The 25,747-nt window shown below is 38.4% G+C and overlaps 1 protein-coding gene across 1 annotated transcript; it reads right to left on the minus strand.

The window, feature by feature from the left end:
* Positions 1–1,251: 1,251 nt before the first annotated feature.
* On the minus strand, positions 1,252–11,240 carry si:ch211-63o20.7 (Serine/threonine-protein kinase pdik1l-B-like). The gene is made up of 4 exons (XM_062437488.1): positions 11,208–11,240; positions 9,604–10,362; positions 7,644–7,848; positions 1,252–1,554 (listed from the first exon to the last, which is right to left on the minus strand). The coding sequence occupies exons 2-4, from the start codon at positions 10,342–10,344 to the stop codon at positions 1,316–1,318; spliced, it is 1,185 nt and encodes a 394-aa protein (XP_062293472.1). The 5' UTR covers positions 10,345–10,362; positions 11,208–11,240; the 3' UTR covers positions 1,252–1,315.
* Positions 11,241–25,747: the final 14,507 nt, after the last annotated feature.

Below are 25,747 nucleotides of genomic sequence, written 5' to 3' on the forward strand. Positions count from 1 at the left end.
TTCTTGTAACAAAAAGCTTAAATTTACAAAGATCAGAAAAATACAAACATCTGTGGAAGATTATGTGATAAAGATTTGAGGGTTGTTTTTTTTACAGTGTGTGGACTCATTTTGAGGCTGTACTTGTTTGTGATAGTATTGTATTAACCCTTACATACTGTTCATATTCTGACCCAGCTTAAGTATTCCTTCATAATTAATGCCTATTATACCATATTCATGTTTCTTTTGTTTTGACACTCTATTCGTTTATAAAATACATTTCGAATCACACTATATATATATATATATATATATATATATATATGAGCTCATGTTATCTAAAAGGAGAACAGCCGTAATTATTTCTATTAATGAAAATGAAGGATGCAACCTTTGTATGGCAGGTGTCATGATAACCATTAACACTCTATGTGCAGAAATGTATATTTTTTGCACAGGGCCACTCAAGAAAAAGTCATACAATTTCAGACTTATAGAATGTTATTTAGGGCGTTTGTATTTCTTTCAATTGTCAAAATGAGTCAAATTTGACCCGAAATGTATGTAAGGGTTAAGATTACATCGTGTAGAGGTGCTTTTAATGTAACGTCCACCTCATTTACACACGTTGTATTCGGAGTAATACAATACTAGAAATGCAACCTGTTGCTGACACAGTCTCAACAGCTGATGAGACAGATAGATAAATGGTTTTTTTTTTTTTTATGCTTTACAAAAAGGTGTTTCTATTTTTCTGGTCACTCATCAGGAAGCCCAGTGGGTTGCTCTGTCGATGCTACATTAATGCAGTTAATTAAGAATATTAGAAATAATAATCAAAAGTGACACAAACATCAAACTACTACACTTATGTTACATTTTTAGTCATATATATATTAAAAAAATAAGACTGTTATTCAAGGCCAACAATGACAGCGTGGTGCTTACATCATATACAGCAGTCCCAGTAGATCTCTATATGGATTTGTTTAAATACCAATGCATGTACTGTATTGGCTACAGTGCAGTAGGGGGTCCAAGATCTGGTTTCCACAAGAGGCTCTAAGGACTCAGCTGGATCTCGACTAGTTTAATCTTAATTTCTTTCCCTTTCTCTCCTATACAGTTTATAACCGGGATTAACACATATAATAATATATAATATTTGAGTTGGACCCGCTTTGCACTCGTATCTCTACTTCCCAAATGCAGCAATGTAACTGCTCTTTATACATGTAGGAAGGAGTGCAGTCAAGAGGGGGGGTGGGGGGTCCACACTCAATATTTACATGTAGAGGCCATAGTGGTTATAGCCTCTGTGGTCTCTTAGGAGTCAGTGGGAGTCCTCTTTCAGGGCAGAGCGCACTATGGCCTCCAGCTGGTCCGCGGGGGGCCGAGAATCCGGGTTTGAGGAGAGCATGTCTGAGAGCAGGGCGCACACGGCTGGACCGGGAGGGGGTGGCAGCGGGGGAGCCCTCTTAAACTTCATCGGGATGCACAGCTGGAGGTCGGTGTTCTCCCACAGAGCTTCCCCGATCGGCATCAGCCAGCGGCCTTTACACACGTAGGCGCCTAAAGGGGGGGAAACATGAGAGGAGAAAGACACCGTTTAGTCTACCAGAAGGGAAGTTTCTGTCTGACAGCAGCAACAGAGACAGCGGGGGAGCCACTTGATCTCAGTGATTGACTCCTTGTTGCTGGTGCCTACTGGTGTGGCACATTTCCGGTAATTTACCAACAAACAACGAGCGCCTGCTAAGAGAACAAGCGTGTGGAAGATTCCCAGAAAACACTGGGAGACGCTCAGCTGGTGAGTCACTGGAGCTTAAAGACTTTTTCAGCAAACAGGAGCAACACAGTGACAACTAACAATAACACGCGATCAAAGAGCTGAGCAGCAACACATGGAGGTATCTAAATAAAATGATACAAATATCACTTAAATGCAATAATAATTACCTTCCAGACATGTTTTAAGATGTATATAAATATATACATAATTTAATATACTAAAATCCTTAAAATATCATCTTCTCCCTCATTGAAAAATCCAGAATCTATAAATATGTTAATAAATTACATTTCATGAGTTTAAGTGATGGACACAAGACGTGTCCTCCTTCAAATTAAGTCATTATCAATTCCTTATCAGTTTTTTTGGTGGTAACCAACTGAAAGTCAACTGTTTTATTATCTCCAGTTTATCAATGACCTTTTGCATACTGATCAATATATGAAGCGTAACTAGTAGGTGAGATAAATGGTCCACAGCCAAAAGTTTGCAAGAGGAATTGATAAGCTCGGAGGCATAAGATCATGATGGTTCAGACCATTTGGAACTTGTTCTTGATTCCCATCCCTACACGTCACAGTCATACTGGACCAGGATTGGCTTGTGATGTCAAAAATCCTCCTGGTAGGTCCGCCCCTTAAAACTGGCAATTAAGAGCAATTTTCCACTTTCAGGAGATGAATGTGAAACAAAACTCAGAAGAAACTAATAAGAAATACATTTTTGAGTGGAGGGGGACTTTAATAATATCAGATATACTATTTTTGACATTACTCAAATATAAATATGGAGACATTTAAATAGTGATACCATATTTGGAGTTCCTGCCAAAAAAAGATGTTTAATTGGGTGTCTGGTTTTCTTGTGTTTCTTCGTGTTTGGCCTAAAACTGAAAAAGTTTCTTTATGGAGACATGTTGCCAATTGTAGCTCAGTGTTGGAAGAGTTTTTTTTTATGCATTTAGAATATGCTTTATTTTCCATTAAAATTCTTATTTAACAGGTGTTCCAATACACTAACATATATTACACTTTTTTAGATATGTACACCATTAATCCAATGCCAGGTCATTTAATCGTATTCACACTAAATCAAACACATCATGTTAATACTGTCAGGCAAAAACTGGTCTTATGCAGAAAGTCTCGTCAAACTGCGGGATCCACTTAAATTCTGCCGTGAGACAGTATTCAGCGTTAAGTGTTTATCAAGTGTTGGTCAAATAGTTCATGTGCATGTTGACATTTCACAGGAGGAGCACTCGTCTGATTATCTCAGGTAAACGTGCTGTTAAGTGTTCAGGACCAACACTGCAGGCACCAGAGCAGACTCGTACAACCTGTGTCTGTCTGTAAACATGAAGCTACATGAGGAAATATTCATCTTTTAAGTCATTTGGCAAACCTCATTTGCTTCTTAAAACAAAGTAGCTGTCATATTTTTGTTAATAAGTGACAGTGCTCTGCTTTATAATAAGCTGAGACCAGCTTGCTCCTAATGTAAGGTCAGTCAGGTTAAACTTAACCAAACTAAACTCACAGTCTGTATTTATGTCCTATAAAGTTTCATTCATACTTCCTTAAAATAAAAAGGTAATTCATTCTACCATTCTGACTGTAAGACAGAAGTAATGGATACGTTTGGCAACTACAACAGGACATACAATAATACTGAGATACTGGGAGCCGTCTAGTCTATGTTGTTTTAAGGAATGGATCCAACTAATGACAAGAATGGCGACATCTGAACTGGTCACTTACAGAGTAATGGAGAGAGAAGATATTTAAGTCTGCGGCTCTTTTTAGACATTAATAGAGGGGATGTCTGATTAAATAAGTGGCACCATGATATAATAGATGCAACTGATTGGTCAACTCAGAAGACAAATGTAAATTATAGATGTATGGTTCTTGTTTTCGATGAGTTCTTTTAATGTTTTCATTCAAAAGAGGACAGTGACCTTTATGTATGTTTGCGTTTTTGGATGATGATGATGATGATGATGATGATGATGATGATGATGATGATGTTATGTTTGCTCTACTGTCTGTCAAATATATATATATATATATATATATATATATATATATATAAATAAAAAAGGTAATATATTCAAAGGGTACATAAGACCTCTTGTAATAGTGCACATGTACACCTGACGTCTTCCTCACTCTCCTGATAGTTTTGCTCCACCTGTTACAGAGCAGGACAAACTTTTAAACTAGGGCTGGGCGATATGGACAAAATCAAATATCACGATATTTTAGACCAATTACCTCGATATCGATATTACAACAATATTGTAGAGATGACTGTCGATGCTTTCACAAAAATATTTACACTGAAATCTTTGATAGATAATCATCAGTAATGTGGATATAATGAAAAAGTGGGTAAAAACTAAATAACAGAACAGCTAGAACAGTTTGGGAAGTTCAGAAAATTATATATTTTACTGTTATGCAGCTTTTAAAACCAGGAAAAGACAACTTTGATGACATATCGCGATATTACGATAGCCAAAATCTAAGACGATATCTTGTCTCATATCACGATATCGATATAATTTCAATATATTGCCCAGCCCTATTTTTACCCCTCACAGACATTGTGATTGCTTTTATGTGTAACCATTTTATATTTATCCTTTATATTTTTTTATTGGGTGCCAGCCAGGAGTTTACCTGCCAAACGTTACTGTAATAGTCACACAGAAAAGGAAAACCAAATGGCTCAAACAAGCTTAAAATAAATTCTTGAATAAGCCAAACAAACATCACCACTTTGTTTCTCAATTGCTCTGAAATATATTAAACACCTTAAAACTTCAATATTTATGTGTGATTAGCAAAGTTAAAGCTTCCTTTTGTCTCTTCCACACTATTATATAATTAATACTTGTTCTTGGCTGCAGATCAGACTAATAAGAAAACTTTGAATTGGTAATTTGTCATTACTCAACATTTTCTAAACTAAATGATTAATTGAAGAAATTAGTCGATTAATGAAGCGTAAAAACATAAATCATTAGTTATATCCCTTAAAATGTAAGAGTGTTATCTGTGGAAGTAATTAAAAGTGCATAAATAAAATTGTTGGTTAATCTCGAGGTTTCTTCTTGTGGTATAATTTAAATTTAATGGTTTGCTGTTAGTAACAAATCTGTCATGCGAGTCCTCCTCTCTTCTCCTGATGATGATGATGATGATGATTATGATCTCTAGACCCTGAACTCTGCAGTCAAGTACAGCTCTGGCCTAACATGACAGAGCAAAAACAAGACAAGAATCGCTGGTCTGCAACTGGAGGACAAAGAGAAGAGCGTCTCTTCCTCCTTGACTATATTCCTCTCCGCTCCCCTGCCTGGTCAAATAACTGTGTGGGTGTGTGAGTCTTGGGGAGAGGATAAAGTCAAATAATAGAGCATTTTATCCGGCTGTGAAAAGTCTCCAGCTGCCTCTCCCCATTTTCTCCCTGACAAAGAGGTCTGTGATCGGGGCTGCTAAAAATCCATTTTGCCCATTCTCTTTTTTTTTTTTATTTGAATCCACTGAAGCCCCTCTCTGCTTCTAATCATAACCATTTTCATTCAGCCCTAATAGAGTAGCAATGACTCAGGGAAGCTTCTCAGGTACTAAACTTGAAGATAATGGTTCATATCCCCTACCTCCCCCCTCCTCCTGCCACCAGGCCGGCTCCGGCCAGACCCATTTTTTGTGAATAAAATGAGACATTTGTATCACAGCTATTTCATTACTCTCTGACAGTGAGGCGGAGAGGAGAACCGGGACCCGACACGCTACCCCCCCCCCCCCCCCCCCCCCCCCCCTCATCCTTACGGCCACATGAGGCTCTGACGGGGAAAATAGGACATTAAACAGATTAAAATCTCAATGTTGTGCAGAGGTTCAGAGCAATGCTCGACACACACACTGCTTCTCCCATGTTGCTTTGAGCTGAGGTTTGTTGGATCCGATTAATTACATCAGACACTAAATATCTACTTATCTTGCATCTTTGCATTAGCCTCAAAATATAACTCATCTTAATGTGGGTCAAAAAAAGCACCGGGTCAGGACCCAAAGGTGGGTAACCAGAAGATATGTTGTATTTATTATTTTTTTTGCTACTATTTTAAAATTATTATTATTTTTATTGCCATCTGCTTTCAAACTGTTTAATGTACTGAAGTAATATCTGTGTTTCATGTTAGACTAGATGTTTTTTTAAGTGTTTTTTAGATACTGCAGGGCATTTTTTGCACAGTAGGGAGCATTTTATTATTATTTCTTTCATATATATACGGGTTAATGAAGTGATGCAACCCAGTGTCAATTGGTGTAACCAGAATTTTTTCATAAAAATCTGATTATATACATAACGAAAATGTGGAATAAGTATAATCCACTTTTGCAATGCAACACTATGGTTTGTAACACATTTTATATCATTTGTCACAAATTATTTAGAAAAAACGATTGTTTTTAGGATATGTCCTGCTCAATATTGACAAAAGTCTATAAAATTTAAATGAAGAAATAATTATTTTATAATTCCACTAAAATAGACTGTAGGTGAACAGAATATTTAATATTTATCATTCTTTTGTGGTTACACCATTTGACATTTTCAGGAGCATTCAGTCTTACTTTTGGTTAAAAAAAATGGTGCAAATGTCATTTCAAATGACATAAGACCAACAAAAATACAAAAAATGTACATTTTAACAAACCTGATGCTGCTTTTAAAACTATTTTTTAAGATATTTTTGAATTGCTTATCTTGCCAACCCTTATTTGTCACTGACCCATATATCTATTTGTTTAATTAGTACCATTTTGGGGTGTTTTTAATAATAACTCTTTAGTTTTACCATTGGATAATTAGAGATGTGTCTTTATGTTATTATGTTACATGTGGCTGTCTTAAGTATGGATGAAGCTGCTACAACCAAGCAATTTCCTGTGAAGGATCAATAAAGTATCTATCTATCTATCTATCTATCTATCTATCTATCTATCTATCTATCTATCTATCTATCTATCTATCATCTTATATTACGTTAATGTTTCTTTTTTTAAATTCCTCTACGCTCCTTTTAGGCCCTTTTAATGTGAAGCACTTGGTGTATGTCATTTATTTTGTTATAAAGCACTTTGAGCTGCATTTCTTTGTTTGAAAGGTGCCATACAAATAATTTTATTGCTGTTAAATATGAAATAAATGCTTGCCATATTATTCCCAAAGAAAGTGGTATCTCATAAACTGCCAGCAACAGTACTTTTGGAGGTGTAGGGAAGGAAGAACTACATAATGTCAGCGTGTATTAAAAGAGACAGCGCTGATATTATCCGTATCAAAATGTGCACTGCATAAATCATCCTTCGTCTCTCTGCCATTTAGATTTATGATTTACGGCCCACGGTTGATGAATGTATGATGTATAGTATCTGACATTTTTAATATGTGCCAGTTAATTAAGTCAAACTCGATTCGGCGTGATGCGTCATCAACCTACCGGACCACACTCAACCTATGCAACCTTTTCTGCGAGCGCTCTGATTGGTGAGCGTGGATACGTACGACATGCTTGACCCCATGTTCACACTTTCCTGAGAATATAAAGATGTTGATGAAATCTTCGGGGGTTTTTTCACACTTTTGCAAATTGATGTGCAGTTTAAACCTAAATCTGGACTGTCCTGGTCTAGTTGGAATATTGCCTTCATTGCTCACACACTTTCATCTAAGGGCAAGATGCTTCAGGGTATCATGAGATGTGATGTTACCCTCCTTCCTCTCCCTCTCCCTCTCAATATGTTCTGCACCCTGTTGACTCCCCACTTACCGAGTTGCTCCTGGGTGGTACCTTCTTCCACGAAGGTGATTCTCTCCAGGACGGCCCAGAACATCACACCCAAGGAGAAGATGTCCGCCTGGGCTGAGTATGTCAGTCCGCCCCAAACCTCTGGAGCCATGTAGAAGTCAGAGCCGCAGATGGAGGAGAAGTGCTGCCTGGTCACATCACCGTCCATCCAGCCCTCGCTCATCTTGCTCAGACCAAAGTCTGCCACCTAGAGGTTGGACAAGGAGATTCATTGAATAAATAATAGTAAACCATTTGCTGTGTCTGCATGAAACTCAAGAACAATTTCACCAATTTATGACCTTAGGAAGTGATTTTTTTTTCTTTTAGGTCTATTCTGTGCCTTAGGTTAAAGAGGCACAGTAAAAAAATAATGATCTGATATCCAATATGTAATCTTCCCTTTGACGATGTAATGTGGACTTTCATTACATTCAATTTCCTTCAATTAAATGTTATTTATATAGCGCCAAATCACAGCAAAAGTTATCTCAAAGCACTTTACACAGAGCAGGTCTAGACTGTACTCTTTAATTTGATTTAAAGAGACCCAACATTCCCCAGTGAGCAAGCACTTGGTGAGCAGCATGCCAATATGTAAAAAAGTCAATACTGTGGAGTTGAAATGATAAGTCCATTAAATGATTTACTGGTTCTAGCTTCTAAAATGTGAATATTTTCTGTTGTTTACTTTGTTTTCTATGATTACAAACTGAATATCTTTTGAATTTTGAACAAGACATTTGAATATGTTAACCTGGGCTGTTAACCTTTTCTGACACTTTATAGACTAAACAGTTGCTTTATTAATCAAGAAAGTGATCAACAGATTTATAAATTGTTAAAATAATCATTGGTTGCAGCCATACAATCTATATAATTTGTGTACTAATTCTACAGAGAGAAGAGAAAAAAACATGGGTCAATATTGTGGTTTGCGTAGTAAAGTCCAGGTTCAGGCACTTGTGGACTGCTCAGGAGAGAAAAAAAGCTCAATCAACTTAAAATAATACATTTAAATAAATGCACATTGCCCTCAGGAACCCTCAAATATCCTAAAAACGATCAAATACTCCTGTCGCGGTTCCATTGCAAAATTCTCTAAAAATCTGGGAGCCTTTCTTAATTCACGTCAGGTCCCTTCAGCTTGATCTTATACAAAATGACTAAGCAGCCCCTTGCACAGCACCTGAGCCCAGCACCATCTAGTGCTAATTCAACTTTCCCCATATCAGCAGCACAATAGCTTTGTCTGATCTATCTACTTATTCACTTTCATTTTCCTTTCTATTTTAGTTAATTTGTGTGTGTGAGAGAGAGAGAGAGTGTAGGTGGAAGTGTGCACATTGATACAGTGCATCCGGAAAGTATTCACACCCTTTCACTTTCCCCACATTTTGTTATGTTACAGCCTTATTCCAAAATGGATTAAATTCCTTTTTTTTCTCATCAATCTACACACAATACCCCATAATGACAAAGCGAAAAAGTTTTTTTTTTAAAATATTTGCAAATGTATTAAAAATAAAAACCTGAAATATCGCATGTACAAAATTAGGTTTTTCGTACATGCTTTTTGTGTATTGAAAATAATATCCTAAAATGAAGCTTTGCAAGGACAGATACACATTTTTAAAAAAATCTGATTTAGCTAATTAAACAATGGATTTACTACGCAAATACATTTTCTGACCACTACGTTGTGCCATCCCACCTGTGACTGTGATAATGTTTTATAACTCCTGACGTGCACCTGATACTCAATACTTTTTTGTGTTAATTGTTTGGGAATAGCGCATTTTTACTGACTCAGTTTATGTGAAAATTGAAGACCTGCTGGGAGAAAAAACACAATCAAATAGTGTAATACTTTCACATTTGGCATTGTGTATTTTCTGTAGCGTGATGCCGCCTGATCTGACCATTTTAACGCCTCATTTTAACTTCCCAACAATCTGCCTACCTTGACAACAGGGCCTTTAGGTGTAACAGAGACCAGCACATTGTCAGGCTTCAGGTCTCTATGAGTTATTCCCAGGCTGTGAAGGAATGCCACGGCGCTGCTGAGCTGCCGCACCACACTGTGGTTACGCTGTGCGTCAGGCGGCCTGGAGAGCAGGTAGTGATTCAAGTCGCCGCCCTCACAGTACTCCATCACAAGCCACAGAGCCAAACAGCGCAGGGGTGCCGCCTGCTCTTCCTCCCTCTCGGCCGGTCTCTTCCTGGCTCTGTTTTGAGGCCTTTGCGGGGTCGAAGAATCGGATGAATTTGATTTAGTCTTCTCCTGAGGTTTAGCCCTGGCCTGGACGGTGTTGGTCCTGTCCTGAAGTCTGGAGACAGAGTTAACCCTCCTCTGAGTGTTGGACTGGGAATTATTCCTTTCCCCACCCTGCGGCGGTCCGACTACAGTGCCCTTTAGCACGCTCTCAACTAGACGTAGTGGCAGTTTCCCTGGTTTTAGGGTCCTCAGACTCCTTGGCCCCGTCTGCAGGAGGCAGCTGTGGAGTGCGATGACGTTGACGTGGTTCCTGGCTGTGGCTCTCATGGCCCACAGCTCTTGCAGGTAGAGTTCAATGCACTCCGGTTTGCTGCAGGGCAAACGCTTGATGGCCACCCTCTGTCCCGTTTTGGCCATGTGGCCCTCAAAGACCACACCATAGCTGCCTCGTCCGACCTCCCTCTCTAAAGTGTAGAGCTCCTCCATCTCTCACAGGGGATGAACCTACAATTTAAGAAAAACAACACTTAGGTTAGCGTAAAATAAGATGAGATGTATCTTTATTGATCCCCCTTGGGAGAAATACAAATTGAGTAAGACAAAATAGGATAGGCAATGTTCAGAAACTCTGAGATATATACATCTAACCAGGGTTGGGAGGTTACTTTGGAAACGTAATAGGTTACCCATTAAGCACCAAAATCTAAGCTCAGGTGTTTTTCATGGATACTGACATGATTTATAAGGGAGATCATTTCTTAGAAAGCAAGATTAATCTCTCATTTGAAAATGTATTCATTACTTCATGTACATTTTGGAATATAGAATAAACATATTTTATGAAAAAAGTCTTAAGTCATGGGCTTAATTGGTACTATGACACCATTTAAACTCAAGTGTGCTCCAAATAAGCCCACATCATGATTTATTTACAAAAAATAAAAAAATATTGATTTCAAAGAATTAAAAACAGCAAAATATGTATTCAGTAACATGTTAAATATTAAAAAATTAGGGGGGGAAATCTTAAAGGTCTGACTTCAGATGTAACCTCCTTTGTAATTATCAACATTTTCATAAGTCACTGTTATTTAATTACACATTGTACTAGTTACTCCCCAACACTAGATGTTATTATAACTATAAGATGGCTGGACTGTCCTTCGTGTTTTTAATCAACACTGATGAAGCTCAGCTCGGCTTTCTAACATTATAACTCAGCTCCTTCAAAACTAACCTTGCTCGGGTTTAAATTGACTTAAGCAGCCAAATAACCTCGTCCGAAAATACCTTAATTTCATTTTAAAAAACGAAGCAACATAGGATATCTCGTAACTATTCAAACTTACCCACACGGCTGCAGCTTAAACTCCCGGGAACAAATCGACTGTAATCTTTAAATGTAATTTGTTTGATTGACATCAGACAACAACAACAACAAACCAAATCAGATAATCCAAACGCAGACTGCAATTGAAGACTTCCGTGTCTAAATTCGGAGCGTCCCGCTTCTGTATGTGCGTGCATTGTGATTGGCTACGGGAATTCAGACGTCTGTTCTGATTGGTTGGCAGCAACGCCGTAGAGTGCAATAGGATTTGAATTGTCAGAGTCGCCACAGTGAACAGGGAGGGTCTTACGTTATTTAAACTACTGCGCTGCACCAGTGGTTACCAATCTAGGGGTCGGGACTCCCACTAGATGTCGCTAAATTAATCAAAGCGGTCCCGAGATGATAGGACAGGATAGGATTCAGAAAAAAACATACTTTGACACACAATACTGTATTGTTTTGGGTCAATTTTCAGATTTTTGAGTTGTTTGTGTGTCTTAAAAGTTATACAAATAAAACTTTCTAGAGCTGCAAGGTTAGTCAGGCAATTGACAAGGATTAATCAGCACCTATTTTGAGTGAAAGTGAAAGTTTTGAAAGTGAAAATTTACCATTTCTTAAGCAAAGGTGGGAAAAAGAGCTGTTTCAGCTTCTCAAATTTTGTGTTGAACATGATCATAAACTGAATATATTTGGGGTTTGGACGGTTTGCTTCCACTATTTTCTCACTTGTTATGGGCAAAGCAATTAATCAATGAAACAAGACAATAAACAGTAGCTTAACTGGTACACAATACAACATGTAATGAGGTGTCTGAGATAGACTTTGCTTTATTTTAAGGAGGCACAGGTCAAAAAGGTTGGGGACCACTGTACTAAACCACTCTTAGGATGTATTCAACTAACTGATATAAAATATAATCAGTTAGTTGATTACTTGAAATTCTTTACAACCAAAAGAAAATTGTTACAAAAGGCTTCGATCACTGATAGCATAATTTGGGGGAAAAACAAGCTTTTACCTTTATAAATATCCTATTTCTAATCGCAATGACACCAAAAATGTGGAAATAGGATATATTTGAAACTGTGACGTGGCTACAGACCTTTTGACAAGAAACAACAAACATTATAGTCAAATGAGTCTCACACTGATATTTTAATGAGTACCAACACATATTGGCATCAAAGCATATGAAAGGGTAGATAAGGTTTCAAAGGAGGCCACAAAAATTAATCAGATTGATTTGAAAGTTAGCTTCAGCAAGACAGAAGTCATGAGCATTACTTAGCAGAGATTGAAGGAAAGGTGGCAAAAACAATGGGAGGAAGAGAGGAAAGGGTGATAGTTTTACAGAGGTTTTTGGAAAATGGGAGAAATGAGGTGTGCAGGAAGAAACAGGAGAGATGAGACAATAATATCACGACTTAGATTTGGACACACTGGACTAAACAGTACACTATTCAAAACAGGTAAACATAATACAGGCAGATGTGAATACTGTGGGCGGGAAGAAACTGTCGAGCATGTTACGCTACACTGTCAGAAACATGAGGCAGAAACAAAGGCTTCTGATTCAAAACCTCAGGAAGATAAAAGTACACTTTGATCTAAAAGAACTCAAGAAATGAGTGTTATCTACTCCTATTTCAGTATCTTAGACTAATTAATTTGATTGAATTTTGTTAATACTGGACAGTGGACACTCTGAGCCAAACTCCACACCAGTTGATGGCAGTAATGTGCAAATTCAATGTTTGCCAAATTATCAATCATTAAATGATCAAAGAAGAAGAAGAGGAGGAGGAGGAGGAAGAAGAAGAAGAAGCAGAAGCAGCAGAAGAAGGAAGGTTGGTGCTAATTGGATGGGCACATGATTTGTTATTAATATTCCACAAGCCTAATTTCTCCACCAATGAACAATAGGTCATTCATTTGTTAATGTTTATTCAACCAACAAACCTAAATTTATACATTCAAACACTGTCAAATTAAAAACCTGTGATAAAAAGTTAACCAAACCTATTCATTTAGGCAAACTATTACTCAATATTAGACCACATTAAGTAGGCTGAACCGCTTGCGTGTTTTCAAATGTTATCTTAATCTTTTATTTTATTTTATTTTTGTATATTTCTGTATTTTCAGGAGTTTTTTCAGTTCTAACTTGTTGTCTTTATTGTGCTTCATTCCTTTAAAACTCATGTTATGATTACATAATGTATTGTTTTAAAAATTGGATGGGCTGGAGGGATGAACCCAACATTAACCTTAACCTTGTGATAGTTTGTCCCTCCTGCCCATCAAACCAATTTATCAAGAAAAAGGAGGAGGTGAAGGAGAAAGGTTGAGGAAGTTGTATGGAAGCTAACTGTTGATTAATTAAGTGTTTATTTTACAGATTAATAACATATTCCTACATAATAAAGTGATATTTGCTAAACTACAAAGTTTGTTAGCAACAATTTGTCAGATATGCTCAGTCAGAAAGTTGACTGTCCAATTGTAAAACAATTAAGTATTGTCATAAAATGGCTAATTATAAAGGCTTATTGATAAGAGTCATATTTTAGAATATTCAAAAGTTATGATTATTGTTAATATTTGTGTTACTTTTCTTACTCTTCTTACTTCTTACTTTTATAATTTTCTGAATGACTATCAAGCAGAACATTTGGCCTTTCCTTACGTCTGACTATTTTGGTGGATTCAAAGCTCAATACACATTAGATTAGAAATATTTGCTTCAGTGAGTCTTCAGTTTTTGCCTTTTTTTTTTTTAAAAGAGCTGAGAATGCCTTAGGAGTACTAAAGTCATGAATCTCAATCAGTACCCTATTATACGCCGGGACAGTTTTGTAATCAAGTCATTTAATCTGACAAAAACAAAACACAGAGAGTGCAAAAAACTTGTCTCATTGCTGCAGTCCCCTTTAATCACACACACAAACACACACACACACACACACAAAATGAGTGGGTGCTGCATCAGTATCGACTCTTTTTGGTGGAGGAGCGGCAACACTGGTGATGACAGCAATAGTGTGTGTGTGTGTGTGTGTGTGTGTGTTTGTTCTTCTGAGAGAATATAATAGGAAACACGGTGATTCATTGCACTGAAGCACACTGTGAAAGAAAAGAGCAGCTTTGAAGTGTTCGTGAGTGAGTGTGTGTGTGTGCTTATGTGATCCATGGCTTTTATCAGTGATGCCAATCATGAATAGTCTTCATTACTTGAGCAAGATGGAGCCAGTCACACTTCACTTGTTTTTATCTTGAAGCAAATGCCTCCTATTCTATTATCATATCTCACTTGCTTTGACAGATAGTATCTGGATGCAGACATTGGGGCGTAATATAAAGTGCATCTGCCTGAAGAATTTATCGGGAGATATTTTGTGGGGGGGAAACCGCACAAAAAGAGCCAGAATTGAATTTCCCGACAAATTCAATAAGGCATTCCAGGCACCCCCAAAAAAGATGTTAATGAGTCCAATAAGAATTATAGTTCCCCATCACCCCTGTTTTCCAACTAATTGTGTTTCTGTTGGGGTTTTCTTGCCGGCTAATTATGGAGTGACACCAACAGCAGGGGCAACAGTAATTATTTCCTTGATTGAGGTCAAAACCCCTTGCATTTAATCCCTGAAAAGGTCTATCTTGAGCTCCCCACACACAAGAGTAAACATTGGTAAACATCCTGCCAGCATCTCTGACTCAATTTCAGAGCAGTCACTCTTTTTACAAATAATGATTCTCTTCCTCGGTGAGCCAGAGATTCATTGGGAAGTCTGCCACCATCCCTATGTCTTTATTGTGTAAGACCCCTTTGAAAGACTGGTGGGCACTTAGTTTGAATATTCACTACAGTATTTATGGGAAATAAAGTGGCTCTTGTTTCATATGCCTCCTTGGTAACTACAGCTGGCAGTGAAAACAAAATATCTTATATACAAACACATGAAATACTGCTGTGTGTCTCACTAAACGCTTACGCTCTGAAATAAAACCTTCTTTGACATTTTGGTGGTTGACGCTGCAGATTTTTTCTTGAGGTGTAATTCTTACTCCATGCAAAAATTAAGGATGGCTTTTTTTGGATGGAAATGTAATTCTTTTCCTGGCAAAAGTCATTTTCGGCCCCCTCTGTTAATAACAATCAGTTGTGTCTTGACAGGCGAAAGCCCCGAGAAGCCGTAAACCACTGTAGACCCCCCCCCTCCCCACCTAACCCACCCACATCCTTTCCTCTTTCTGGTTACACATCATTGGGTTTCATTGTGGAGCAGGACGGTAAAATACCTCAGCTGGATTAGATGGAGAAGGAGGGGAGGACTTGAAACTTGAAATGAACGAGCAGTCACGAACCAAACACAGGTCAGTCTTCGTTGCACTGTAAGAGTTTGATGAATTCTTTCGGCTGGGAGCCATCAGTCAGCAGTTTTTTCATGTCCCAAAAAAAATTCTAAATGTAGTTGTTAGGGCAGGAAGTAAAAGTATACCTTTTTTTAGCCATGACGCCAAAAAAAGTAGAACTTACCGCATATACAAATGTATGTATATGCAAATTTAGGAGAACAATATAAGGTTGTCTCTAGTTGGCTGTTATTTCTCTATATTGGAAATAGAGTTCATCATCAGCATATTGTCTCGGGAGAAATAATACATTTATACTGATTGCATAATAAGGTCTGATTTTATACCAGCCTATTATTTTCTAGACACTTTCAAATGGTGCATTTTTCTATCTTGCAGAATTCAGTAAAATGCATCTTCTTTCTTATTAAGGCAGTTTATTCAGTGTTCTGTGGTTCATGGCAAAGGAATGATTGCTTACTATATTTCCATTGATGATGATAATAATCATAATAATACTAATAAACTTTACTTATATAACTCTTTTCAAAGTTTAGTTTAAGATAAGTGCTTCACAGACATAAAAAACAGACTGTACACAGTGCAATAAATTAGAATCATTTTAATGCAATCAAAAAAAAAAGAACATACATAAAGGACAATTCATAAAAATCTTAATTAATAAATCAATGAAAGCATAAAACCAAAAGAAAAACCTAAAATGAGTTTTTGGAAGAGTTTTTAAAGAGGACACTGTGGTAGCTTGTAAGATCATTTTACACCTGCCCTCTGATCAAAATCAATACACTCTCATTATATCACATCTGAATTAATTAACCCTCCTTGTGGAGTATTCACTGTGATAGTCCGTATAGCTTTAATGTTTTGATATGGTTGTTTGGAAAGCAATTACACATTTCTATAGAAGGTTATTTTTTATGTCTAATCCTTACTGAATGATGAAAGCATTTTTCATTTTTTTCAACACTGGAAGAGGTTGGGCTTCACTCCAATCCAGAAATATATGGGTTTTTTTAAAGATTATCCTTGGAAATAATAATGATAATAATAATAATAATAAAATCACCCCCTGGAAATTGATAGAAGAGTTAATTTTGTAGATGGTGTGAATGACAAAACCCTCAATAGCAGCAACAGAAGAGCAACCTGTGATGAAATTACAGGGTGTACGGATTAACCTATATTTTTTGATTGCCCACCCCAAATTTGACTGTCTTTTTTTAATAGCATCCACAGGGAAATACCAAAACTACAATTGCAACGTTTTCTCGACGACTTTTTCTGTCATCAAGGTAATAATCACTGCCTCTTGGCCACCAGAGGAAACGTTTATGTACACTGGACAGCTAGTGGAGAACAGCGATATCAATGACAGACAGGCCCCCCCTTCAACGGCCGCTTATTCTTCTGGGCGCCTTATCTCAGCCTAACCGAGGGCTCTGTCTATGTACCCAATTCATCCATCACTATCAGACCTCACACAGGTTCATGGCCAGCATTCACACTCTCACAGGGAGCCGGGGCGAACGTCAGTTTAAGATGAAAAGAGAGTTGAACTTGAAAAGTACAAAAAAAAGGGCTTTTTTTCCTGCGGTTTCTGTTATATTTAGAGACTTCAGTAGACCTATTGTTGTTTCCATCATAAGTACGCTTTTATGGAAACAACATTTGCTTGTACAAGTACGTTATGTTTGCTACGTTTTGAGCGGCACAGCTCAAAGGATGGCCGGTCCACACTGAAATATCCTGACTACCATTGGATGTATTCCCATGAAATTTTTACTTACAGTCATGGTTCCCAGAGGATGAATCCTCACAACTTTGCCTTATAATAATAATAATGATAATAATAACTTTATTTATATAGAACCTTTTAAAAACAAAGTTTACTATGTGCTTTGACAGACAAAGCAAACGCTGTACAGTACAAAGCAAGACACACAACACAGAGAGCAGTAACAACATCACATAAGAGCAAGTCTGTAGAAATTAGTTTTGAGAAGTGATTTAAAAGAAGTTACCTAATCTGCAAGCCTTATTTCTTCATTGGGCAGGTCGTTCAAAAGCCGAGGGGCCCCGAGGGCGAAAGCACGGTCCCCTCTAGATTTCAACCTTGACTTTGGAACAGCCAGAAGGGCCCCTGCCCGAGGATGTAAGGCTGCGGGCTGGCTCATATGGCCTATAGATAGAAGGATAGATGGATAGATGGAGGATAAATCCTCAAGACTTTGGCTTTGGCATCACCAGCAGGTCAGTTTTCACCCATCCAATAAAATATCTTAATATCTACAACAAGGACTGACACATTGGGTGCAGACATTCATGGTTCCCAGACAGCACATCCTAATGACTTTTCCTCTAGCACAGGCATGTCCAAATTAATCCATGAAGGGCCGTGTGCCTGCTTGTTTTTGTTGCAACCAATCAGGAGCACACGATTCGACCGATCATCAGATCATCACTTGATTAAATGAGTCGAGCCTGGTATGGTGTGCTCCTACTTGGTTGGAATGAAAACCCTGCAGCCACATGGCCCTTTATTTAGTTTGGACATCCCTGCTCTAGCAACACTATGATGTTGACATCTGTGATTTTTTAGTAAAATGCCTTGACAACACTTGATTGGAATGCCATGAAATTTGGTACAGACAGTCGTATCCCCCATGGAAAAATTTGTAATGACTTAGGTTTCATCAAGCGCCATTATCAGGTCAAAGCTATTTTTCTATTTTTATTTGTATTTTTTTTTTAAACATTTCCTTTTTAGAAAGCTTGACGTGCAGAGAGACAAGAAACAATGAGATTGGTATTGGAGGGGTATGACATGAAATGAAGCCCTGCATCTTAACTATCGGCTACTTGAGGCCACATCAGTTTTAAATGTTAATGTGTTCAATACTTTGGTTTATGTCCCAATACGTCCCATGTGGGTTTATGTCCCAAAACGAATGACTTTCCCATCTATCTCAGCTGTACTTTCGCTTTGGTGATGCTATTACCCTAAACTAAGATGGTAATCATCGTAAACATTATACCAACCAAGTATCTGCATGTTAGCATCGTCACATTGTCTTAGCCATCTTTAACTACAGCCTTACAGAACTGCAAACATAGCTCTAGATATTTAGTCTTAATAATAATAAATAATCTACAGTACATCAGGCAACAGGGAACAATAAGCCTGATTAACCTCATTTTCTGATCTTCATCCAGCCTCCCTTGCCTCTCAGCCTCATTTACACCTCCCATTTGTTTCTAACCTCCCTTTGTGTTTCATCTTGATTGTTTGTTTTCAGCCTGACATCTTTATGATCACAGCGACCGAACGCTTGAATTTTAGAAACTAGCCAACTGAGAAAAAGCCTTCGGGGAGGGAGGCTTGAGCTCGGGGCAGGTCTCGTTTTCCATCCCCAAATCTCCTGCATGACTCATACTAACCTCCTGTCTGCAGACCCGGGCTGCGTGCTCTACCCATCGACTGCGCTGCTCTATATTTTTCATTTTTTCCACCATCCACAAGGACAATAAAGTCTATTCAGGTGTACTTTGTCCCAGCACGAACACCTTTACCAACCTGTGATTATCTGTGTTGCCATTGCTTTGCTCACTTGTACTCAACTTGCATTTCTGGAGTAAACATCTAGATTTCAAGATGTCTTTATACCCCTGACCTTGGCAGCGGGTTGGCGTCGAGCTGGTGGGTTTTATGGATACCTTAGACACAGGGCAGGGCTTCTGGATCAATCTCACCACGGATGATACATATTTTTAGAGCCCCATTAGTTGGCTCAATGAAGACGAAACTGGTGGCGTAGGCAATGCCTCCTACGTCAGCACGGGCCGGGGTTTGTGTGTCTGCTCCGGGTTTGTGCGTAACAGAATGGGGGAATCCACCCCTCTCTCACTATGGTGATGTGAATGATGATATACAGGGGAAGGGAGGGGGGTGTGTGTGTGTTGGTGGGTGGTGGGGGGGGGAACTGGAGGGTTGAGCCAGGAGGGAAGGGGTGTGCCATTATAAGAAGCCTCAGAGGAGGCATGCATTCAGTTGTTGAAACCCTTAGCCTAAGGATACGAGCTGAGCCACCAAACTCTCCTGTAGCCAGAGAAGAGGGACTCTGAGAGAATATCTTTACGTCACGCATACAGGTAAGGAAGTGCTCTAGTGTGCTGCCTGACTTCTTTTTTTTTTTTTTCATATGAGCGAACTGTGTGTGGAGATTGTTTGCCTTTAAAGGATTAAGAAGGGAGGGAAGACTCGTTTAGAGCAGGGAAAATAGTTAATTAGGAAAGGACTTGTTGTCTCTTGCATGCACAAACCACTGCCTAATAGATCATGGGGGAATATCTTTGTATAAGATCAATCACTGTTAGGATTCTCCCTTTTTAATTCTCTTTATATCGGGTCTTTTCTTTCTTTTTTTTGGCTTTTTGCTTCATCTGTTTCTGGCTCTTTGATTTTGACCTCTGAGTTGATTCAGTAAATAAGCCTTCTCACCTGGTGTGATCTCTTTTCTTTTTTCTTTTTTTTCCATTACTCTGTTTGTGTCCCTGTGACTCTGAAGGTACCTCTGTCGCCGTCAGCAGTACCCACCTGATTACTACTTAATTAACAAGGGACAGGGAGAGAGAGAGAGAGAGAGAGAGAGAGAGAGAGAGAGAGAGAGAGAGAGAGAGAGAGAGAGAGAGAGAGAGAGAGAGAGAGAGAGACAGAGAGACAGAGAGACAGAGAGAGAGAGAGTCCCAGATCATGCTGAGAAGGCACTTAGATGCAGTTTGTAATGGATTAAGGTGTACCTGACTTTAGAGTATATGAAAGGATATATAATATGATATATATTAATGATACAGTAAAATCATATGTGACAATACACTTATAAGCATTCCTTCAGTCCTTAGTTGTCCCAAATATTTAAGCTGAATTTACCAAAACAGCATGGGGCATTGGCTCAAGTCAGTGAATGTCATTGAACTATACCACTCCAAAAAAGCAGCTTATGTGTGGTTTGTTCTTCTGATTGATCATAGACTATCACATGTCAGATTAAATAAACCAGAAGAAGGCTTCAAAGAAACAAAAAAAGCTACTTTATTCTTGTCAGAGCAGCTTTAGTGTGTCAAACGTATAGGAAGGGGGAAAAAAAGCCCCAAGAAGGGAATCAGTCGAACGCGGCTTTTATGCTACATGCGCGATAATGATGATTTTAATGATAATGGTAATGAATGTGCATAATCTTTCCCCATTATCAGTAAAGACGATACTCACGCAGGCAGGGGAGAAAATGGGTGGTTAATGTGCCATTCACAGATAAGTGACTACACACTGTGGAGATGTTTCATGAAGGAAATGTGTTTATAGGACATGTCTGACGCTGTCTTTTGAAGGTATATTACTATTAGGACTAATGTATTTAAGTGATGTAAATTGTGGAATTGTTTATTTTCATTGAGTTGTGCTTTGTTTTATTCATTTTGTGTGGCAATATATACCATTTAATTAAAAAGCCAAAGAAGAATTGGAAATAAAAGTGAAATAATTGGACGTTTTAGTGCAAATGTACCTTGACTTTGAGTTTTTCCACTAAAAGTACTAAAAATTAATTTATATATCTACTTTAAAAGCCAGCCTCTCAAAAGCTGGTTGTTTTTAAGAATTTAAAATAGCTTTATTCTAATCATGCAATTTCTTTCTTTTCCAGTACATTACAACTGGAATAGCTTTTAAGGATTAGCTGCTGCCTACACAATGATTGAGCTGATTACACTGTTTAGAGGATTTTTTGGGCTTCCCTCTCAATATTTAAGACTGCTTGTAGTGTTACATATCTTGATCAGAGAAAGATTCGTGACTGAGGAATAAGAGTGGCAAAGTTACTGTATCCCCCCCCCCCCTCTCCATTCTCAAGTATTTTGCAGTTCATCCGGTTTTTTTCCAGTCTCACTGTCCTCACAGTGAAAAAAGTAGGGAGCCTCTCTGGCTGTGGTAGATTGCTTTCCCCTGGCTCCATGTCCAATGGATTTGTGCAGGTGTCAACGCAGCTTAACAGCAACCAAATCAATGATGACAACATGTCAGCTGCCTAAAACTCTGCAGAATCTCAGCCATACAGTCTGATGCTGGTGGGAAGTGATGCTGCAGATATGGGAACATCATTAAAGGTGAATTACATCTTAATTCAACGGTGGATTTATCTTTTTAACATTTAAAATAAATGTCTAAAAGTGATTTGGGTTGATCTCAGTGTTCATGCATGATTCTGTTACTGCTTTTTTTTAGTCATATAGAATATCAAAAATAATTAAATAAATACCCTCAAATGGAACTGTAACTTTGTTTGAATGCACTTCTCTGCTATCTCAGACTGTGTCCATCCATTTTCTTTTAAAACACTAATCTTGCATCAGCTTCAACCTGTGTGACAGTTTATCAGCCAGACTGAGAGGCGATGTGTCTCTGCTGCACTCTGTTCGCTCTCTGTGTGCTATCAGCCAAACCGAACTGCGTTGGGAGAGAATTATTTTGGGCTATTAACACCGCTTAATGCGGATTAAATGAGATGATTGTTGGTGTGATTTCCAATGCACCCATACTATGAAGGACATATCTGATGCTGGGAAAGATTGCAGAAGAGATGTCACCCAGTTAAGCGCCTATACCCTCAGGTGGAAATATGTTCCCAATTAAAAGAAACACTGCGAGTACAATTGGTGGAAACAATAGTAATGATATGCTCAATTGATCTGATATGATGGTGCCTCGAAAGAAACCACATATGAATATAAAGAGTTTATTTTTGTGCCTGTGCATATGTGAGGTTGTTATATAGTCTATGCAGGATACAAAGAGAAAAAAAAGCTGCTGTGTGCTATGATGTCTAAGATAAGATTTTTAAGAGAATAAAAAGCGATGCAAGATAAAAGCAAATAGTCATCCAGCAGAAGGAACCGTGATTCTTCCAGTTGATATGGAGATGCAGAGATTAAGAATAAAGGACTGTAAGATATAAAAAAGAGTTTCTATTGTATGCAGTTTCACTTTATCACAATCTTCTTTATATGCTCGTATTCACTGCATTATCATGACCTCAATACCCTTCACTCTTGACCTCACTCCCTTTATGATCCTCGTAATCTGTCAGCTCTGCATCCGAGTGACAATAACCAGACCTGAATGCTGCAGCGGGGCAGGTAATAGGTACAATCATGAGATCTGGTGCAGCTGTGGCAGACACGCCTAAATCGGATTAAGGACATTCTCTCAGATTAGACGTTTCGTGATCCTTCCTGTGAGGAAGGGCACTGCAAGCGCACCTTCTCCTGGTCCGCTAAACTCTCCACTGAGTCATTCTCTGTTTATCTCTGGCTGCACAGGCCGGATTTACATTGCGGTGAGAGATGATCCTGTGGCTGTGTATGTAAATCCTCCACAAAATGAAGGTTTTTGGAAGAGTAACTTGTTATCTGTGATGTGGCAGGCCAACAGTTGTCACGTTTGGTGTTGATTTCAGTGGTATTGCTTGATTCTTGTGGCTTTCTTTGGACTTCTATGTGGCTTTGGAGTTGGACTAAGGCATTGGGATGATACAATAATTGAAGGCAAACATCAATTTTGATAAATTAATTAGCTGTCAAGCAAAAATGCCAAAAATATGGTGGTTTTGGCTTCTCAAACATGGGGATTTGCTTCCTTTTTATTTCACTGTGAATTGTATATCTTATGGTTCTGGACTGTAGATAAATGAAGCAATTTGAAGACATCCCATGGACTGTTAAATTGTGCATTTTTCTATATTGTTGGTTGACTAAACAAGCAATCAAGTAAAAAATTAATAAAAAGACTTGAGAATTGATTAGGAAAAGCAAACAGTTGCAGCCTTTGATGGAAAAAAACAAAAGGCTTCTGAAAGTAGCAGCACATTCATGTGTGTATGTGTGTGTGCACTATGTGAGAATCTGCCTGAGTGTAAGGTAGCAGGAAAGACGTGGTAGGAATTTCATTGATTTGGGCAATCTCTGGAATGGATTTGATAATGAAAGACTGTCACAGCTTTCTGAAAAGAGCACAGAGTGGATTGACTGATGCACTGATTTTTGACATGGTGGTGTGTGTGTGTGTGTGTGTAACTACGATGCCTGTGACTCAGACTAATAGCACATACTGATTGCAGATAGCAGGTGAGTTATTTGCATGACTACATGTAACCCAGAGTTGAACTCAACGCAGTTTCAGAAGCCAAATAACCAAATAGCAATCTGAAAATAATTGCATCAGAGCTGAAATTTTAAATGAGTCTAACTGCAGGCAATCAGTGATTATGAGAGATACAGTATCTGGTGTCAAGAGGCTGACCAGATGAGTCACCACATGATGAGCACTAATATGTTGCAGGGAGACTGGTGTAGACTAAATGGCACCTAAGGACAACCACTTCAGCATGCAAGGTTATCAGCCCTTTGTACTGCTGTTACTTGTAATAATACCACTTAATAAAAGCAGTGAGTGACAGTAGAAGTGGTTTAAATTCTTATTACTGAGTGCTGCTTTACCACCAAAAGTTACATTTTAGCCTAACCATTAAGATGTCCGGTCTGTCCAACCTTTTAGGCGAGCAGCAGGAAAAAGATGGCAGTATGTAACAATGAGCAAAGGTAACTTATTATTTTACCCTGTACATGATTTACTAAAAAGTTGAAGGTGACAGAGGAGATCAAAGAGTAACGATAAACTCAAAATCAATGTTGCAAGTAAATGATTTTAAAAGAGGATAAAGAAAAGGAACCGACATGGCTGTCCAGTAATAATGGATACGGTACGGTAATGTGGTTGATAGCTGGACTCACATCAGTCTTGTACGCCAAGCCTGTCTCCTGATAATTAAGTTTATACCTAATTTTATTTGCCAGATATGTTTTACAGGAAATGTAATATAACCGCCTGGATTATGTTCAGTTTTTTTCAATGAAGGAAGCATTATGTTGCTGTACACTATAGAAGTTGTACAGTGGTGTTCGGGGTGGACGGTGGACGGTGGGTGTACAAAGCACATCGATCATGGGTTTGGTCAAATTTTTGCCCAAAGTCACTGTCAACTCTTTCAGTATTTCACCAATGGAACAATGGAAAAATGTTGAATTTTTAAAATGTTTCCATGTTACAAGCCCCACAACTTCAAAATCTAAGAGACAGGAAACTCCTGGGCAAATAAAACCATCAAATAAAACTATCTACTAGAGGTGTATATTTTGTTTTGTTTTTTTGGTAATTTGAATGGACCAACTTTTCTTTAAAAGAAGAGACTTTGACTTGATACTGATTTCCCTCAAGTCCAGTGAAATGTTTCCGAACCAGATCGGAGAAACTATGACTTCAGAATTGGTGCTATGAGGACTATCTTTTTCTTTCTCCACTCTCCATTCACACACTAAACCACACTTTATTGGCCCATTATCTCAGATCAACGCATTTTGAACAAGCGATTACAGAGTGTAAGGTAATAAAACACTCATGAATATCCTCAGGTTATGAAGAATTAATCAAGTACTATTAATGGCCCATGAGATGTAAAGACAGAACATGAATTTTAATCATTTCCCTCCTACAAAGTGACCAGATCTTAATACCATCCATCTTTGGTGGCTCCTATGAATGGCCAGGCTCCAGCGCGGCCTTAATAAAGTGGAGTTAAGATCTACACACCACTGGAAGATACTGGAAACATCTGCAATATGTAATTTAAGATAAAAGATCTCAACCATTATTCACAGAGAGGGGAATGGAGGAGTAATATGGGAAAGAGGAGAGGAGTAAGAGAGAGTGTTGAGTCAAAAATGGAGCAACAAGAATGGGAAAGTGGACGTGAAACAGGGAGCAAGAAGGAAGCAGGGAGAACGACACAGAGAAGGACCCCTAGGTTATCTACGCATTAGCAGATTCCTCTGTGCTTTCAGCTTCATGCAGGCGACTAATGGACGAGATAGAGTGAGTCAGAGCTTTGTCAGCGACGGCCACAGAGCTTTTCTTCTTCCATGCTCACAATCATGACACCTTGGACCCCTTTCCACCCTTCATTAATGCCACTAATGCTGATTTATCCCCACCGTTAGCTTTATTAATACAACTCACTTTGTAACTTTGTACAGGTTGCTCACAGTCTGCTCACATCCCACTTTCTAACATT

The sequence above is a fragment of the Scomber scombrus genome, chromosome 17, assembly GCF_963691925.1.
Source record: "Scomber scombrus chromosome 17, fScoSco1.1, whole genome shotgun sequence".
NCBI lineage: Eukaryota > Metazoa > Chordata > Actinopteri > Scombriformes > Scombridae > Scomber > Scomber scombrus.

What these genes read in the sequence shown, in the direction of transcription:
- si:ch211-63o20.7 (XM_062437488.1), bottom strand. Translation starts at nt 10,344, where the DNA reads ATGGAGGAGCTCTACACTTTAGAGAGGGAGGTCGGACGAGGCAGCTAT. An exon ending in CTAAAGGCCCTGTTGTCAAG is followed by an intron (nt 7,849 to 9,603) that starts GTAGGCAGATTG and finishes TCCAACCTCTAG; the next exon opens with GTGGCAGACTTTGGTCTGAG. An exon ending in AATCACCTTCGTGGAAGAAG is followed by an intron (nt 1,555 to 7,643) that starts GTACCACCCAGG and finishes CCCCCCCTTTAG; the next exon opens with GCGCCTACGTGTGTAAAGGC.